Source organism: Myotis lucifugus, unplaced genomic scaffold, assembly GCF_000147115.1.
Source record: "Myotis lucifugus unplaced genomic scaffold, Myoluc2.0 scaffold_788, whole genome shotgun sequence".
NCBI lineage: Eukaryota > Metazoa > Chordata > Mammalia > Chiroptera > Vespertilionidae > Myotis > Myotis lucifugus.
The window spans coordinates 48424-65623 of record NW_005871836.1 but is presented as its reverse complement, the minus strand read 5'-3'; the positions used below and the strand labels follow the sequence as shown (position 1 = coordinate 65623).

General features: G+C 52.9%; 1 protein-coding gene across 1 annotated transcript in view; it reads left to right on the top strand.

Moving 5' to 3' along the window:
- The window catches only part of SIPA1L2 (signal induced proliferation associated 1 like 2), a 51454-nt gene that overhangs the window by 14559 nt on the left and 19695 nt on the right, over positions 1-17200 (top strand). The window contains 6 exon segments of the mRNA XM_006106231.2: positions 1140-1297; positions 3416-3992; positions 5771-6045; positions 15543-15691; positions 15694-15799; positions 17020-17103. Of these exon segments, the coding sequence (XP_006106293.1) occupies positions 1140-1297; positions 3416-3992; positions 5771-6045; positions 15543-15691; positions 15694-15799; positions 17020-17103 (1349 nt within the window).

The following is a 17200-nucleotide window of genomic DNA, read 5'->3' as shown; positions in this document are numbered from 1 at the left end:
GGGGATCGAGCCCACAACTCGGGCACGTGCCCCGACTGAGTATCGAACCGTGACCTCCTGGTTCATAGGTTGACTCTCAACCACTGAGCCACGCCGGCCGGGCTAGTCGTCTCCTTTGTGCATTCATTTAGCAATGTGTGGTGGGAGTCTGCTGGGACTGGGCAGGCTATTAGGAACGGGGAACTCAGAAAGCCCTGACGCCCCTCGGCCTCACGGGATCCTTACCTGATGTAGAAGTCCGCCAGCTCTTAGCGTGTTCCGAGACAGGCGCGGGTGTGTGCGGGGAGGCCGGTCTGGGCTTGCAGAGGCCGGTTCTTGTAGAGGAGCTGATAGCTAAGCAGAGACCTGAGCTGTCGGGGAGAAACGTGGGGTGGGAAGTAAAGGTGTTCCATGTTGAGATGTTGGCGTTCCTCCTCTCCTGCTACATCTGTACTTTTTAAGATTCCATACTATTGGGTTTCCAGCTGTTAATGTGATGGAATTGTGTGTTTCTGAATCAGACTTAAAGCACCAAATTGAAGTCGGCTACTTTGACTATATTAGCGCCACAGTAGCAGGGTGATGCACTTTTGTTGCAGAAACTTAACCTTACTGTGGGGCAGGCGAGCGAGGCCACAGTGAGGATTCTGTCTCCTCCTCTGAATTAAAGAGCTGAACCCATGGAATTCCTTAAAGCATGTTGATCCCTCACGTGTATTGTTTTAGGGTAAAAAGATAAAAGGAGCCCGGCCGGCGTGGCTCAGCGGTTAGCGTCGACCTGTGACCCAGGAGGTCAGGGTTCGATTCCCGATCAGGGCACATGCCCAGATTGTGAGCTCGATCCCCAGTGTGGGGCGTGCAGGAGGCAGCCGATCCATGATTCTGTCTCATCACTGATGTTTCTCTCTCTTCCTTCTTCTCTGACATCAATAAAAGGTAAAAGGAGAGAGCGTACAAGCTGAAGGAGCAGGATACAGCGTGGGATTTCTTCTCCCAGGTCCTGTCCTGTGGCCTGGGCAGGAACTGGCTTCCCCAGAGGACCCTGCTTCTCAACGACTTCCCTTTGCTGAAAGACGGGCTCATTGTGCCACTGACAAAGTCTGTTTGTACAGAAAGCCTCGTGTGTAACTGCGTGTGTGTGTTCTCTGTCCCGCCCGCAGCTCCTGAGGAAAAGGCATATAGGAAATGACATCGTGACCATTGTCTTCCAAGAGCCCGGAGCACTTCCTTTCACTCCAAAGAGCATCCGGTCCCACTTCCAACACGTCTTCGTCATCGTCAGGGTGCACAACCCGTGCACCGAGAATGTGTGCTACAGGTGAGCCGGCTCCCCGACGGCTCCCACCCCCGGTTCATTTCCACAGCGTCTCCCTTCGGATCGTTTTATTTCCCAATTACTATTTTTAACCCCATAATTATCCCTGTTGTCTAATTATATTCCCCAGTGTCTTCACGCGGGCGCTTTCTTCTGTAAGAAATAATTACCTTCCCATTTTTGAAGAAAATGAAATGCCTAGCAGATCAGAATCATACATGATACATTCCCTTGATTTTTTTTCCCCCCCTAAAAACTTCCTCCAGCACCATAACGTAACTGCTCCCAGCCTTTGGGGGGACGTGGGGGTGGGGATGTGACCCGGTCAGTGCTTCTTGAGGAGGAGAAATTATCACAGGGGCAAAACTCTGCTTGTCAGCCCAGCTCCTGGGAACACGCGCTCCCGCAGGCTGGAACCTGGAGCTGCCCGGGCCCGGGTGGCTTCCCTCAGCCGTCCACGGGCCTCAGAATCCCCAGGTATTTCCATCCAGGCCTGCTTTTCTTCTTACTTCCTAAGTAAGGGACAATTCTTTTTTTTTTTTAATATATTTTTATTGATTTCAGAGATGAAGGGGGAGAGAGAGAAACATCAATGATGAGAGAGAATCATGGATCAGCTGCCTCCTGCACGCCCCACACTGGGGATGGAGCCCACACCCCGGGCATGTGCCCTGACCGGGAATCGAACCAGGACCTCGTGGTTCATAGGGCAACACTTAACCACTGAGCCACACCGGCCGGGCTGGGCAACTCTTTCCTAAGAAACAGCTGATCTTCCGTGGGGTTCTGGGAAAAGAGTGGGCCTTTGACCTGAGGTTGAGGTGCTTGGTATGAATTATTTATTTCTCAGAGCCTTTGCTTCCTTCTCTTAAACGTGGGATTAATCATATGTACTTCAGTACATATGTGTACCTCTGAAGGATAAAGAGCAGAAATGATGCAGAACAACTGTCCGAGTCCTGGCACCCCTCAAAGGCTCTGCCCTTAATCATCTGAACACAGTTGCTGCCAGTTCACTGCCGACGGGCCGAGGCGGGCGCAGTGTGGGTGGAGCCTGGGGGGCCTGTGAGGACTCCTGAAGGCAGAGAAACCCGTCTGTGCGATAGGTGTTGCCAGTTGACATCCCCAGCCCATGTCCACGCTCACAGTCAGCTTGTTAGAGCCGGCGATTCTCTGGTCCTACTGTGCGGTATGCTAGCTCAGCATGCCTGCCACCTGCTGGTCTTCCTCCCACGGCGATTTTTACACATATCCGAGCGAAACACCGCTGGCCTAATGCTCAGATCCCTCACTAATGCTAAAAAAAAAAAAAGGAAAAGGAAAAGGAAGAAGTGTAGTATCGCTCTGTATAAACTTTCTACTTGACTAGACAGTGTTGGTGCAAACATGGTAAATTGCTGATTCTTCCGCGATCGCTCCCTACAAATGGTAATTATGAAAAATAATCTTAAGTGAACCATCCTAATGGATTGGAAACTTCAGCCGAGGGCTGTGCTGTATTTGGTTTGATTTTTATTGGCTGCCGTTTTTTAGGTCAAACAAGTCTTTTCAGTTTCTTTCTATCTTTAGTTTATTGCTTCTATCATGAGGGGGTTCATTAGCACAAAAAACCCTAAGCAGACATAATACCTATTTTTTTCCAGGATTTTTATTTTAATTAAATCACCCGGGAGGAATTTTGGGGGTATAAATATAGATCTTATAAGCAGAGTGGACTGCATTATGCTTTCTGTGACAGAGGAGGGCCGTGCAAACCACTCAAATAAATAAAAACGTATCCAGCCCGGCCAGGGATGCTCAGTGGTTAAGTGTCAACCTATGAACCAGGAGGTCACAGTTCAATTCCCAGTCAGGGCACATGCCCGGGTTGGGGGCTCCATCCCCAGTGTGGGGTGTGCAGCAGGCAGCCGATCCATGAGTCTCTCTTATCATTGATGTTTCTATCTCTCTCCCTTCCTCTCGGACATCAATAAAACTATATATACTAAAAAACACCTTATCCAGAAATGAGGAAGACAGGAAGCTACAAATAGCTGGCTCAGCTGAAAGGGTGTCTGTGCCAGGTTCCTGAAGGGAGGGGTTTCGGCATCACCGCTCATCTTGCTTCTCTTTCCTCCCCAGCGTTGGCGTTTCTAGATCAAAAGACGTGCCCCCGTTCGGCCCCCCCATCCCCAAAGGCGTCACTTTCCCCAAGTCCGCCGTGTTCCGGGACTTCCTTTTAGCCAAAGTCATCAACGCGGAGAACGCGGCCCACAAATCGGAGAAGTTCCGTGCCATGGCCACCCGGACGCGGCAGGAGTACCTGAAGGACCTGGCGGAGAACTTCGTCACCACGGCCACCGTGGACACCTCGGCCAAGTTCAGCTTCATCACGCTGGGCGCCAAGAAGAAGGAGAAGGTCAAGCCGCGGAAGGACGCCCACCTGTTCAGCGTGGGGGCCATCATGTGGCACGTGGTGGCCCGGGACTTCGGCCAGGCGGCCGACATCGAGTGTCTGCTGGGCATCTCCAACGAGTTCGTCATGCTGATCGAGAAGGAGTCCAAGAACGTGGTCTTCAACTGCTCCTGCCGGGACGTCATCGGCTGGACGTCGGGGCTCACGAGCATCAAGGTGTTTTACGAGAGAGGCGAGTGCATCCTTCTCTCCTCGGTGGACGGCTGCCCCGAGGACATTCGGGAAATGGTCCAGCGCCTGGGGGTAAGTGCCCCCGGGTTTCGCATTCCCTACGTCCGGAGGCCTTCAGTCCCGATTCCTATTGGCTTCCACTGTGCACGGTCCACTGTGGTTATGGCACCTAGAGAATGAATGGTACCCAGGGAATGAATGGCGCCCAGGGAATGAATGGTGCCCAGGGAATGAATGGCTATGTCGTGTGATGATGGAGTCCATGTCAGGATGAGAGGGACTCCAGATCAATGGGGAACAGGATCCTTCCACCTTTGCGAATGTTGAGAAGCAAGAAATAGCAGATGAACAAAGGTCGGAGGTGACAGGTGGGGCGTGGCAGGTGGCAGGTGCAGGAGGAGACAGCAGCAGGCAGAGTGGGGACCGCGGAGAAACTTGCCCTTCACCTCCGTCCTCAGGAGGAGGTGGGATTTGAACTAGAAGTTGCGTTCCTATTGGCAAGAAGGCAGGGCCTGCCGTTCTCAGGAAGGCCTTTGGGGGTGGCCCTGGCCAGTCCTTGGTGCTGTAGTGCACGGAGTGGGGTGCAACCGCTTCTTTCGTTTCCTTTCTGTGATGCTGCTGCCTACTCTCGGGGTGTCAGAGCCCGAGAGCCGCTGCCTGGGTTGCCCGTGGCCCCCAAGAGATGGCCCGCTGGAGGAGCGCCACCTCACACTGCCCTGGTGGCAGGTGCCGGGAGCCTGGCTGGCCGGGCACATGAGAGCTGAGGCCTCAGCGCCAGGCGAGCGAGGGCATCCGTCCACAGGGGAGGGTCCTCGGGCAGGAACAGGTGTCCCCAGGCTGGTGCAGAGCCAGCACCCCCCGCTGCCCTGGCATCTGCCGCTGCTGCTGCCCATCCGGGGGCACGTCGCTCAGCGTTAGCTCGGAAGTGCTCTGGGCCATTTTGAAGTTGAATGAAGTTGTCTGACAGGCTTTAGTGTTTGACGGGTGAAACTTGTCATCAGTTCAGCCAGCCAGTATTGCTCAGTGGTTGAGCGTTGACCCATGAACCAGGAGGTCACTGGTTCAATTTCTAGTCAGGGCATATGCCAGTGTGGGGCGTGCAGGAGGCAGCCGATTGATGATCGATGATTCTCTCTCCTCGTTGATGTTTCTATCTCTCCCTCTCCCTTCCTCTCTGATTCAATAAAAATATATTTAAAAAGAGTCCTTTTTGCACCAGGACAGTCCATCTGGAGCAATGCAATTCCTATGCTTAAGAGCCAAATCAGGTAACACAAAAAAGGAGGGGGATCATCAGAGACCGTCTAAGGTCACAAGCCCTAAGGTCAGGGCTTCTGAGAAAAGGCAGGACACCTGTGACAAGGTGGATTTGCCTTTGAAGAATGAAACCATTGCCCTAGCCGGTGTGGCTCAGTGGATAGAGTGTCAGCCTGCGGACCAAAGGGCCCCGGGTTCGATTCCGGTCAAGGGCATGTACCTTGGTTGCAGGCTCCTTGGGCCCTGGCCCTGGTTGGAGGCAGCCAGTCGATGTGTTTCTCTCACCTCGATGTCTCTCTCTGTCTTTCCCTCTCTCTCCCGCTCTCCCTAAAAATCAATGGAAAAATATCCTTGGGTGAGGATTAACCAAAACAAAAAAAAAGAATGAAACCATTGCGTAACTCTTGTTATTGTTTTGCGCCTGATGCCCATATGGTTAATGATACTGAACTTGGATTGAGATGTGTCCCTGTCACGTGAACAGTTCGAGGGCAGGACTGTGAGGCTGAGGAGCAGCGGGCACGAGGCCTGTGTGTGCACCTCTGACACGGGGACCCCACAGCCGCGTCTCTGACCGTCTCCTATCCCCTCAGATAGTGACCAGAGGCTGCGAGACCGTGGAAATGACCCTGAGGAGGAACGGGCTGGGCCAGCTCGGCTTCCACGTGAACTTCGAAGGCATCGTCGCGGACGTGGAGCCTTTCGGCTTTGCCTGGAAGGCGGGCCTGCGCCAGGGCAGCCGCCTGGTGGAGATCTGCAAGGTGGCCGTGGCCACGCTGACCCACGAGCAGATGATCGACCTGCTGCGCACGTCCATGACCGTGAAGGTGGTCATCATCCAGCCGCACGGCGATGGCTCGCCCCGGAGGTAAGCCCGGCGGGGCCGCTGCTCCTGCGGGTCCTGGGAAAACGCGGGCGCAGGAGTCCCCCACCACGTCGCCTGGCTGTCAGCCATCAGAGCAATTTAAAAAGGGCTCTGACAGCTCTCAGTGTAAAGTACACGATAAAGCGTCATTTTCTAAGCAATTTAACGGGACAGTGGCCACGTACAAGCTGAGCTATCGCCGCACGCCGAGCTGCAGAGCGGCCCTGGCTCACCTGGACGTGAGGCTGTGTCACCGCTCAGCCTCCGTGAATGCAGTGTTTGTGCGCTTCCCTTCCCTAACACGGAGGCATGACTGTGTGTTTTCGTTTGTTTTAATATATTTTTATTGATTTCAGAGAGGAAAGGAGAGGGAGAGAGAGATAGAAACATCCATGATGAGAGAGAATCATGGATCGGCTGACTCCCGCACGCCCCACAGTGGGGATCGAGCCCACAATCCGGGCCTGTGCCCTGACCGGGAATCGAACCCTGACCTCCTGGTTCAGAGGTGGACACTCAACCACTGAGCCACACCGGCCAGGCAAGGAATGCTATTTAAGGACAAGCTGCCTCTGGCTCTGGTAGGCTTTCTGCCGTGTCTGGTGGTGCCCGGTCACATTCCCGCTCCGTCCCAGAAGTCCCTGCTCTGGCGGTGAGAGAGAAAGTGGGCTCAGGGATCCGGGCCTGCTCTGTGTGACCCTGGGTGTGAGGCACAGCCTCTCTGGGCCTCGCTCAGTGCCTGGAAGATGGGGTCATCACCTCGCCAGCTCCTGCTGTGCTGTGAAGGGCGAATGAGAGGAGGGTTTAGGAGCACCTCCGGGCCTCACCAGCACCGTTTCTTGTTGAGATCACTGAGATTCTTTCTCCCTGGATTTCTCCTGCTCTAAAGAAACGCTTCTCACTCAGCGATCACGAGATGCCACTGCCACTGGCTAAACTTCTATCTGTGGCGCCAGGACTTTGCTTACGGTTCTCCAGCCCCTGCCGTCCACCTGAGAAGCTAGCACTGTCCCCAACACTCTCCGCAATGCCGTGTCCCTTGTCTGTATCGCCCACAGCAGTAGCCACAAGCCTCACGTGACTGCTGCACATTTGAAATGTGGCCGGTGTGACTGAGGAGATGACTTTTTCATTGTAATTACTTAAGAGTTAATGACCCATGTGGGGGAGGAACAGATTTCCCTCTACCCTCAAGGTTCTTCTGGCTGGTCTGAATCTCAGACACGGGACAGATGAGCAAGAGAAAATGACTAGATTTAATACACGTATGTGTGGGAACCCCGCGTGCGTGAGCGAGTCAGAGAGAGAGGGGCTTTGAGGTGTGGGAGACATGCTGAGCTGGGGACCAGGTAGTGGCCCTGGGAGTGCAAAGGCCATTGCAGGGTGATACGAACAGACGTTCAGCCCTGGCCGGTTTAGCTCAGTGGGTAGAGCGTCAACCTGCAGACCGAAGGGTCCCAGGTTCGATTCCGATCAAGGGCACATTCCCGGGAAGCCAAGATAGTGTGTAAGTGAAAGTCTTTTAAAATAAAGTTTAAGCCAGTTATTAGGACATTTTTCCAGACAGTAAGATTTCTTTCTTCCTCGGGTAGAGTTCAAGATCTGTAAATTTTATGGGGAAAATCAAGTCCTTTTATCTGTCCCAGAGGTCGAGTACTACCATAGCATTAGACAAAAATGTTACCCGGCTCTCCCTTCAGGTTAAAAACACGTTTCTCCTATGTTTCACCTTGACCTCCAGTAACACTTCTTAAAGCATTCAAGAGATCCGGTTAATAAATATGTTAAAGTTATCATGATGTTTGCTATTTAAAACATATGATTTAAAAAAGTAGAATCTCCTAAGAAGTACTGAATATCATTAACTAAAACAAATAAACAAAAACTACCATTTCCAAGTTTAGGCTGTTTTTGTTATTGTTGTGTAAGCCAAGGACTTGTTTAACTGCCTTGGTCTGTGCGTAATTAATCCTTTCTTTGTGTCAAATGCAAAGTCTCTGATTAAAGCTATTGAGGATATTTAGAGCTTTTCCTTTGTTTCCTGGTAATGTGTCTCCCTGAAGAGACAGATTTTCCTCTGGACGAATCTGGAATAAGTGTTTTCTGTATTTTAACTGTAGCCAGGATGAGAATTAGCCGTTCGCCTAGTAGTAACCCTCCCAAAGTGGCCGCCTCGCCATCCACATTTCGGCATCTTGAAGGTTTTAAGCCCAGCCTGGACCATTTAAAATTCTTCCGATTCAGGCTTCTTGAATTTGACTTTGTAAATTTTTAAGTCCACGTGTTTGTTGGTTTGGGACTCTCTCGCTCTGCCTGTGGCTGCCTAGGAGCCCGATAAAGCACTGTTGTCAGGCAGCTTCCAGAACAGAAACAAACCATCCTGGCGAGCCGTATGCAAGGTCATTTCAATGTCACCCGGGCCGGAGCTCAGCCTCTGCGTTTAGATTTTTTTTTTTTTTAAAGAAACTGTAGGGAGGGCCTTAGAGGGGAAATGGACAGCATGTGACTCATTTGAAAAATCAAAATACAGATCTTTTAAAGGAAACATAGCTTAGCACCGTCCGTCCTACAGCAACATGTACAAACATAGGCTTCAAGCTAAAGCTACACCTTTGACTTGTGGCATGAAAACTAGCCCGTCTTTTTTTACAAATTGGCTCTTGGTGCTTGTCGGGGAGGGGCACGAGGAAGACATGCACTTGTGTGTGTGTGTGTGTGTGTGTGTGTGTGTGTAAGAGCCACAAGGATGACCAAAATGTTCCCATGAATGGATTGCAAGAGATTTCGTTCTCCATAAACTCGGTGACGAGGAAGTGAAAACGCGTCAGTTCATTTCTGCCCTTCGCCAGCTTGATGGTTGTCCAGAGGGCATCAGTGAGAGATGACTCGCCTGGGAGCCCATCTGCTCCTGCCGGCAGTGGGCGAGGCCTGTCACTCATGGGCTCCCCCCCGCCCCCCCCCCCCCCCCCGCCCCAATCCCCGCTGTCTGAGGTCAGGTGTTTGTTATGACTCAGAAGCTGCCGGATGTAATGAAGTCTCTGGCTGGGAAAGTATTCACCGTGGAATCAAAAGCTACCCTGCATTTTGCAGGCTCCTTCTCAGGCCTCGGGGTGATGATCCTTCAGCCCCCCGCTCCTCGGTCCCCCCCCTCAGCTCGGAACCCCGGGCAGGGAGGGTCTCCTTCGGGGGGAGCTTATTAAGTGATTTCCTGCTGGGACTGGATCTGAGTGGATTCACACAGATTGGGAATGAGTGGCAGGAGGCTGCTTGGGAATAGCGCTCTTCACATGGACGCGACGTTAAAGGGAGGAGGCGCCCCCCCAGCAGGCAGTGTCTGGGCCAAGGTGAAGAGTTGCCGAAGCTGCTTCATTAACCTTGGCTTTGGGACGGCTGGTGGGGCCCCGCCCCCGGCCTGCCCAGGGGACTGACATTCTGCCAGTGTCATCTCCAGGAAAGCAAATCCACTCCAAAAGGAGGATAGAAAGGAAGTAACAGCTCGTCAGAATCACGCATGAGTTGTTATGCAAGGCGAGTGATTTAGTCACTATGTCCAATAAAAATGGAAATGGAGTTCCTTGCTGGGGTGCATCTGTTTTGTGTGATTTCTCCTCCTCTGTTGACATGACATATTTTTCTATATAATGCAAAACAGTGGAAATTATCTCATGTTGTCCTGCATCCAAATTGTGGTTCTCCCATCATTCTGTGAGAGTGGAGCTTTCTGTACTTGTCGGCTCTTTTGCTGCCTGTGGCCTGGCCATTCAACTCCCTCAAGTGCACAGGGGAGGGTGGGAATCGAAGCAGGAAGGGGAGCTCACTTCTGTTAGGTGAGCAGTGAGTGTGTGTGTGTGTGTGTGTGTGTGTGTGTGCGCGCGCGCGTGCACGCAGATGGTAAGTGGAAATCTGGACTAGAGTGAGGTTTTTTTTTATTATTACTAATTTTTAAAATATATTTTTATTAAATTCAGAGAGGAAGGGAGAGATAGAAACATCAATGATGAGAGAGAATCATTGATTGGCTGCCTCCTGCACGCCCCCTCCTGGGGATTGAGCCTGCAACCCAGGCATATGCCCTTGACCAAAATCGAACCCGGGACCCTTCACTCCACAGGCTGACACTCTATCCACTGAGCCAAACCAGCTAGGGCATGATTACGTTTTAATATATCTTTATTGACTTCAGAGAGGAAGGGAGAGGAAGAGAGAGATAGAAACATCCATGCTGAGAGAGAATCATGGATCGGCTGCCTCCTGCACGCCCCACACTGGGGATCCAGTCCACAACCCGGGCATGTACCCCGACCGGGAATCGAACCCTGACCTCCTGGTTCATAGGTTGACGTTCAACCACTGGGCCACGCCAGCCGGGCTGGACTAAAGTGAGGTTTTAGATTAGAGGTCCAATTTATTCGTATGGGGAAGAAAAATTAGTTACATTTAGTGTTGTCTTATGGTCCCTGAAAAAAACAAAACAAACAGAACTTAAGTTCTCAAAGTAACTGAACTACACTCACTCTTCTGAGTCCCTGCAAAGGAATGTATAGAATGTTCTCTCGCTGCTTGAGGTAAGCGCATTGGGTTACAGAAGGAATGTTAGGTAGCTTGCCTCACATTTACTCACTCATTCACTCGTTCACGCTCTTAAAGAGTTTGTGCCAGACACTGCTGGGTCTGGGCTTATCCCACTAGATAGCACAGACCTAATCTTGACTCTTCGGGGCTCCTGTTTGCCTCCCTAGCGTTCTCCAGTACAGGACTTCCCATTCATGTTTTCGCTGCTTAAAAATTTTTCTCCAACCGTAGCAACAACCAACTACCCCACGGCGTGTCTCCCCTTGGGCAGAAAGCGCGCTCCGCGTCTCCGTGTCCACGCTGTTCTGCAGTGGAGGATGTTGTCCTGTCACTGACCCTGGGACAAGGACGCAGGGGGTGACAGCAAAGCTCGGGCTCTCTGTTAGCTGGGCAAGTAGAACTGTCTCAGCTTGACAGGTTCCCCACGCCGTGAGGACGGACAGCCAGCGGTGCTGTCCTGATGGGGATGCCTTCATCATCGCTCAGGCAGCAAATGGCTGTGAGAAGCTCCTGTGTGAACTCTGAAGAATCGCACGCAATGAAATGTTATTCCTGCTCTCGGGCTTTCTCGGGGAGAAAGGGGCATGGCTGGCTTCGTGGGGAACTTGCTGAGCCTTTGAGTCAAATGCTGTGCTGGGTACCGCCCAGTGGGCAGACCAGTCGGCCCGTGTGCTTGGTGAGGAAGGAAGGGCTGGAGGCTGAGGAGCTATTCAGGTCCCGGCAGCCGATTGCCGCCGTCATCTGACACCTTCGGTTCAAGTCGTTATTCAAAGGGTTTATGGTCTGATGTCTCTCTTTTTTCTTATCCTCACCAGAGGAGATGGATTGATTTTTAGAGAGAGAGTGAGAGAGTGAAATGTCGATGTGAGAAACATCGATCGGTTGCCTCCTGCACGTGCCCCGTCCAGGGATCGAACCCACAACCTGGGTATGCGCCCTGACCAGGAATCGAACCCACAACCTTCTGTTGGTTGGGACTACACTCGCACCACCTGAGCCACCGCCCAGGGCTGATGTCTCTTTTTCTATCTATAGCAGTGGTTCTCAACCTTCCTAATGCCGCGACCCTTTAATACAGTTCCTCAGGTTGTGGTGACCCCCAATTTCATTGTTAAAAATTGGACATCATGAAAGCATAGTGATGAATCACAAAAACAATATGTAGTTATAGATGTGTTTTCCGATGGTCTTAGGCGACCCCTGTGAAAGGGTCGTTCGACCCCCAAAGGGGTCATGACCCACAGGTTGAGAACCGCTGGTCTATAGTCTCGCTGTCTTTCTATGTCTGAATCAAGGGCATTTGTAGGAAAGTGAGTTAATCTTTCATTTAGTGCCTCCTTCCAGCGCGACACCGCCCCAGTCTTCCCGGGAAGCTGCCCTGTGTGGTATCTCCCCCGTTACAGGCTTTTGATTTTTTTATGCATCAGGAAGAAAGAGTTGGAGAGTCTAGTGACTGAGCTTCAATTCCCCCTGTCACCTTGTTGGATGACTTGGGAAGAGTCATTTAGCTATTAGCAGGCTATTAGCATAACAGATGTAAAGAACTATTAAAATATCAGCCATTGCCTTAACCCCCAGGGGTAGGAGGGATTCTTTCGCAAAGTGAATAATGGAGAAGAAGCAGGCAGTTCTTTCCAGGGATCTGTCCGCCTTTGTTTCCAAGATTTTTTTTTTTTTAGCTCCTAGTGGAAAACACGGCACACGTGGGCCACATTACCTGTTCTTTGGTGGTTTTCTCTCTTTTTTAAAAACTGTATTTTTATTGACTTCAGAGAGGAAGGGAGAGGGAGAGATAGAAACATCAGTGATGAGAGAGAAGCATGGATCGGCTGCCTCCTGCACGCCCCCTACCGGGGATCGAGCCCACAACCTGCGCATGTGCCCTGACCAGGAATCAACCTGGTTCACAGGCCGGGGCTCAACCACTGAGCATGCTGGCTGGGCTCTTTGGTGGTTTCCTAAGGAGGTGGCCACGGGTTTTGGAAAGGGCACATAGCCAGGAGTCAGAGGCCCCAGGCCCGAGGGTGACCCTGTCTCTGATGAGCTGTGTCACCTGTCCGCCCTCTCCGAGCCTTCTCTGAGAATTGGAGCTGTAGCACCTCAGACATCAGTGGGAGTGGCAGTGCTGTGGTGTCTGTGGGACTCGGTCAAGGCCTGGACGAGGTGGGTGGCGGGTTGGAATCGGATGGCATTGAAGAGTGTTGTAGGCCTGCCCTCTGATTGCTGGGTTTCGTTCAAGAGTCTCTGCGATGCAGCCAAGTGAAGGGAAACCAGAGGGCCCCTCAGAATGCAGCAGACGCAAGTGGTAATTACGTGGTCAGGCTGTGGCCGTGCAGTCCAGGCCCTGCTAATTTGTTCAAATGCCTTTTGTTTCTTCTTTTATTTTTTTTAAGAATAAGCCTGGCCTGGCCAGCATGGCTTAGTGGTTGAGCATCGACCTATGAACCAGGAGGTCACGGTTCGATTCCCGGTCAGGGCACATGCCCGGGTGGCGGGCTCGATCCCCAGTGTGGGGTGTGCAGGAGGCAGCTGATCCATGATTCTCTCTCATCATGGATGTTTCTGTCTCTCTCCCTCTCCCTTCCTCTCTGAAATCAATAGAAATCTATGTAAAGAAGAACTCCAAGAGGCTGTTCCATTTCTGGGCCGCACATGGCGGGTCTGTTTGGAGCCCTGAGCGCAAACTCTCCTTCATGGAGAGCAGGTGGTTGGTGTGGAGCGGCCCCCTGGGAGGGGAGAGGCCCGCTGGGAGGGGAGAGGAAACTGCTCCACCCGCTGGGCCCGCAGGGCCGTCCTGGGTCAGGCTCGGAGGGGGAGCCCACAGCCTCTCCTGCAAGTGCTCAAGTTAGTGATGGTGAATGGAGGTTCTCCCAGGAAACGAGATGCCACCGCCCCGGAATGGGCCTCGGGGGCAGCCTGTTGCCTTCTTGCCGGCATCTCGCGCTGGGTGTCTGAGGTTCAGGGGTCCAGGTGCCGTGCTGGGTTGGCAGCGAGTGTCGGTGCTGTCAGCTGTGAGGCGGAGCGGACACCCCTGGGCGCCGGCCTTGCCAGAAGCGGCAGCAGCTGTGGCCCAAGGATGTGCGGGTGGGAGCTGCTTCCTGGGGCAGTAGGATGCACGCGTGTCCCGGGAGTGAGTGCACGCGTGTCCCTGTCACAGGAAGCCCACAGAACTGGTTCAGAGGGACCGGCTGTATTGGGGTGTTTTTTTTTTAAATATATTTCTATTGATTTCAGAGAGGAAGGAAGAGGGAGAGAGAGAGAGAGAGAAACATCCATGAGGAGAGAGAATCATGGATCGGCTGCCTTCTGCACGCCCCCCACTGGGGATCGAGCCCGCAGCCCAGGCATGTGCCCTGACTGGGAATCGAACTGTGACCTCCTGGCTCCTAGGTCGATGCTCAACCGCTGAGCCACGCCGGCCGGGCAGGCTGTCAGAGCGAAGCAGTGAATGTAAGATCCTCCGAGGGCTCCAGCCAGTGGAGCTGCGTGTCGTTCTCACAGTCCCGTCGCGTTGCATCTTCAACCAGCACATTTGCTGTGACCCCGGTCGACAAGATGGCTTGCCTCGCAGGATACACTCAGACACATCAGACTCAGACAGTTGCTGGCTCGAGGCCCCAGAGTTAACAATCACATTTATTTCTAACCCTGCAGCTGAGTGTTTATTGATGTCTATCTCGCATGCTAATTGGGAGCCTAAGTAGATGACATATTCATTTGTTATAGAGCTTCCTTGTAAGCCACCCTGCAGCCTTGTCTATTGTCTCCGAGTATCCCCCCCGGCAAGAAAACTGAAAACCGTGGGGGAAGCCAGAACCCTGACCTCCTGGTTCATAGTTCAACGCTCAACCACTGAGCCACGCCAGCCAGGCATGTTCCCATTTTTTTAAAGGAATTTCTCATACATATGGAGCAGAACTAAGGTTGACCAGGTTTGATGACATATTATAATTAGTAGTATTTTTATGATGTCTCAGCCACAGAAATAAAGAAGGAAATATTCGGTTTATAAGAGTAGTTGCTGTACAAGTGTCACATTATAACGAAATGAATTTAGATTTAAAAATAAAGCCCTTCTTTGGCCCTGGCCCATGTGGCTCAGTTGGTTGGACTTCATCTTATGCACCAAAAGGTTGTGGGTTCGATCCCCGGTAGGGGACCTGGAAGAGGCAGCCTATCTGACTTTCCGCTCTCACATTGATGTTTCCCTCTTTCTCTCTCCCCCTCCCCCCTTCCTCTCTCTCTAAAAATCAATAACAATTATTTTTTTAAAATTTTTTAAATAAAAAGCCCTTCTTTTGAGAATAGCTGATTTTTATTAGGGCCGAAGAATGCCAGTTTTTAAAATTTAAAAATCATTTGCATATGGCTGTGCAGAGGCTGGAAACGGACTATCCCAGCCTGGCCCCCTCCAGCCGCACGCACTGCAGTTCCTGTAGCTCCTCTCACCCACTCCTCCCGACTCTGCACTGACAGCGCCTTCTTCCTCCCGGACTCCAGCTGAATTACAGCCACTTACTAAGGACTCCAGTCTGAGCATAAATTAAGTGCCCGCACCACTCAGCCATCTGTCTTCTCTTTGTTTATTCTTCCTCTTACACTAAAACCTAATAAACTGGAAACCCAGACGAGCGATGCCAATGGCCCTTTGGTTCCCCAGATGCAAGGTTCACGTTCCTTCCGTTCAGAATGTAACTCCTCGACCTTTAACCTTGGTGGGTTCCACGGAAAATTCCCTGACCCACCCCGTGAAGGCAGCGGCAGCCCGGGGTCCCCTGAACCCCCGAGACTTGCTTCTCGGATGCAATGGCCCTGCCTCTGGTCTGTGGGCCCGACGAGCACACGGGGCTGCCAGGAAGCCAAGCCGATGCCTGAGCCTCTCTCTCTCTCTCTCTCTCTCTCTCTCTCTCTCTCTCCTCCCCCTGCAGGGGCTGCTCGGAGCTCTGCCGCATCCCCATGGTGGAGTACAAGCTGGACAGCGAGGGTACCCCCTGCGAGTACAAGACCCCCTTCCGGAGGAACACCACGTGGCACCGGGTGCCCACCCCGGCCCTGCAGCCCCTGCCCAGGGCCTCGCCCGCCCCGGCACGCCCGACCGGCTGCCGTGCCAGCAGCTGCTCCCGCAGGCGCAGGCCGCCATTCCACGCAGCACCTCCTTCGACCGCAAGCTGCCCGACGGCACCAGGTACCGTGGCGCCACCCCCAAAGGCCGCAGTGTCCCGTCGGGCACAGCCCGGCCGTGGGGGGCCTTCCCATGGGGCTGCGGGGTGCTGGGTCGGCTTGTCCTGACGGGTGGGCAGGCAGGGCTGGGGCAGGCCTGGGGTGCAAGGATGCGGGAGCCCCCTGGCCCTGGCCCTGCGATGGAGCAGATGACACGCTGGTCCTTGCGAGGGACTGAGTGTAAGACAGTCACGGGACGTAACGTGCAGCGTAGGGGACAGAGTCCACAGTATTGTAGGGACTGCACGGTGCCAGGTGTATCCTGGGAACCTCAGGGCATCCCCTTGTAAAGTGCATAAGGCCAATCATTGCTGTACACCTGAAACTAATATAATATCTTATGCCAACTGTAGTTGAAAAATAAATAGGAGAAAATGAGGGTCCTAATCACAGATTCCACCACCAGGGCCCCGCTCACCCCTCCTGCCGCGGTCCTCCGGGTCAGCTCAGACCCTCTAGGTCAGTGATGGCGAACCTATGAACTCATTTTTTTGGTTGATTTTTCTTTGTTAAATGGCATTTAAATATATAAAATAAATATCAAAAATATAAGTCTTTGTTTTACTATGGTTGCAAATATCAAAAAATTTCTATATGTGACACAGCACCAGGGTTAAGTTAGGGTTTTTCAAAATGCTGGCAAGCCGAGCTCAAAAGGTTCGCCACCACTGATCTAGGTCCATGTGAGCAGCGCTGAGTAGAAACAAGGCTGCCCCGTCAGGGATGAACCCCATCTTCCCCGTGGCGGTGTGTTAGGGGGGCCCCACATCATGAGCTTTTCCTGGCTTTCCTCCTTTTAAGCAAAGTGAGTTGCATTTCAAATTACTTTTGTGGAGTTTAGGGTTTTCTCTCTGCACAGAACCAAAATGTGTCTTGTGTGAGGACTCACACCCATCATGGTGCTGTGTCCATAACGCCGGCCTGTGGGGTCGCATGGCTGTGCTTCCATGTGTCACGGGAACACGGTCTGCACGGGACGTTACGTGCTCCGGCCACGTCTCTCCTGTGACGCAGCGCCAGCCATGAGCACCCGAGGTCGCGCTCTGTGTCCACCACTGACCCTGCCCCACCTGCCACGTGTACTCCTTCCCTGTGACAGTGGGCTCGTTGGGAAAGCGAGCCCGGCCAGGTGCTGGCTGCACAGAGACCTCGGTGCCCGGCTAATGGTTCTGGTCCCCGTTTCAGAAGTTCGCCCAGCAACCAGTCATCCTCCAGCGACCCTGGACCCGGTGGGAGTGGGCCCTGGAGACCGCAAGTGGGCTACGACGGGTATGTCCATCTCCACCCCCCGCTGGGCCTGGGAGGGCTGGGGGGGACTGGAGGCTGGGAGGGGTGGGGGGGCCTGGGAGGGCTGGGGGGGGCTGGG